Below are 1,429 nucleotides of genomic sequence, written 5' to 3' on the forward strand. Positions count from 1 at the left end.
GCTGTACGAAATGATCCGCCCGAATCGTTTGTGGCTAGAGGGAAACTATAATAAAGGGAATAATAAATAAAGGGAATGAATGCCTATCCGGTCTCCGTATACTATTTGAACCTTGGAGTCAGATGGTTGACGTGGGCCACAAAATTTAATCTTGTCATCCACAATATCTCTAAGATATTTAAATTTTGGAATCACCGGGAAGGAACTTCTATTAATTTTAATGAGCGCAGGACTTTAGACACATTTTCCCATGAAAGTCATCATCTTGGTCTTTGAAAGCGATATCCTCCTGTTCATTAGGAATTTTTCATTACGCAATGGGTTCCTCGACCTAAAAAACTAATATTGTTCTAGTATTTTTCGCCATAGTTCTCTATTTTCTGTATCCTTCTCTCTCAGTCCTGGTCTTTCCATGCCTTTACGGATTTCATCCACCCACACTTCCCTTGGTCTTCCTCTTTTCCTTCTTCCTCCTGGTGCCACCCAATTCATAATCATTTTTGGAAGTCTGTCCGTCTCCATTCTTCTTGTATGTCCATACCACCTCAGCTTTTTTGTTTCAATTAACTGGGTTATATCAGTTTTCACATCCATCATTCGTCGAATCGGTTTATTTCTTATTTTCTGCAGTCTCGATTTTCTTGTTGCTCTTCTCCAGTAGTCCATTTCTGTTGCAAGAAATTTCCCTTGTCTTTTATTCACTGTCCATGTTTCTACCCCCATAGAGTAATAACGCTCTATACTATTGTTTGATTGATAAGCCTCTTTGTCTTACTAAGTATATTCCTACTTCACAGGGTTGCATTGAGCATACCTATCACTTTCCTTCCATCGCTAATTCTCTTCTCAACCTCCAGTTTAGACGATCCATCAGCCTGTATTATCGGTCCCAAGTATTTAAAGTTACGTACTGTTTTAAGTTTATATCCTTCTATCTCCAGAAATTCTTCTGCTTTTGATGTTAAGTATTGCGTCTTACCATCATTTATCTTAATCCCCATCCTCTATATGTCTCCGCCAACTTCCTGCACAAAAACCATAAAAACTCTTCGTCATCCATGTGTTGTCCTGCCCATATCTTGAAAGTGATATACTCAGCTTATTAGTAACTGCCCAAGCAAAAAAGGTCATAGAGGACCATGCTGACTCTGGACTAGATATTAGAACGAGATATGCTTGTAAATGTGAGTAAAATCGTCAGAGTTTCTCTACGATTGGCGTTATAAGCGGTGACGCAACGGAAGATGAGAATTCTGCACAACTTCTTGCACTGTGATCCCGTACTTTACTCCAAAAAATAATTGATAACACATTGCATTCAGTGGAACTTTAGAGGTTTCTAGAGCAATACTGACGATATACTTCCTGACTCAGGCGCAAACAGGGATGGCGTTACGATGTTGGAAATCAGGCGGTTGTCAGAGATCAG

At 39.4% G+C, this 1,429-nt stretch overlaps 1 protein-coding gene across 1 annotated transcript; it reads right to left on the bottom strand.

Annotated features, from left to right (window-relative positions):
* Nucleotides 1-339: 339 nt before the first annotated feature.
* On the bottom strand, nucleotides 340-723 carry LOC150088247 (uncharacterized). The gene has a single exon (XM_090370080.1). The coding sequence runs from the start codon at nucleotides 721-723 to the stop codon at nucleotides 340-342; it is 384 nt and encodes a 127-aa protein (XP_090226206.1).
* Between the last annotated feature and the right edge of the window lie 706 nt (nucleotides 724-1,429).

Source organism: Mastigoproctus giganteus, chromosome 3 (assembly GCF_048544385.1).
Source record: "Mastigoproctus giganteus isolate SK-2022 chromosome 3, ASM4854438v1, whole genome shotgun sequence".
Classification (NCBI taxonomy): domain Eukaryota; kingdom Metazoa; phylum Arthropoda; class Arachnida; order Uropygi; family Thelyphonidae; genus Mastigoproctus; species Mastigoproctus giganteus.

Bases quoted from the DNA above. Each gene is read 5' to 3' on its own strand.
- LOC150088247 (XM_090370080.1), bottom strand. From the start codon at position 723: ATGGGGGTAGAAACATGGACAGTGAATAAAAGACAAGGGAAATTTCTT.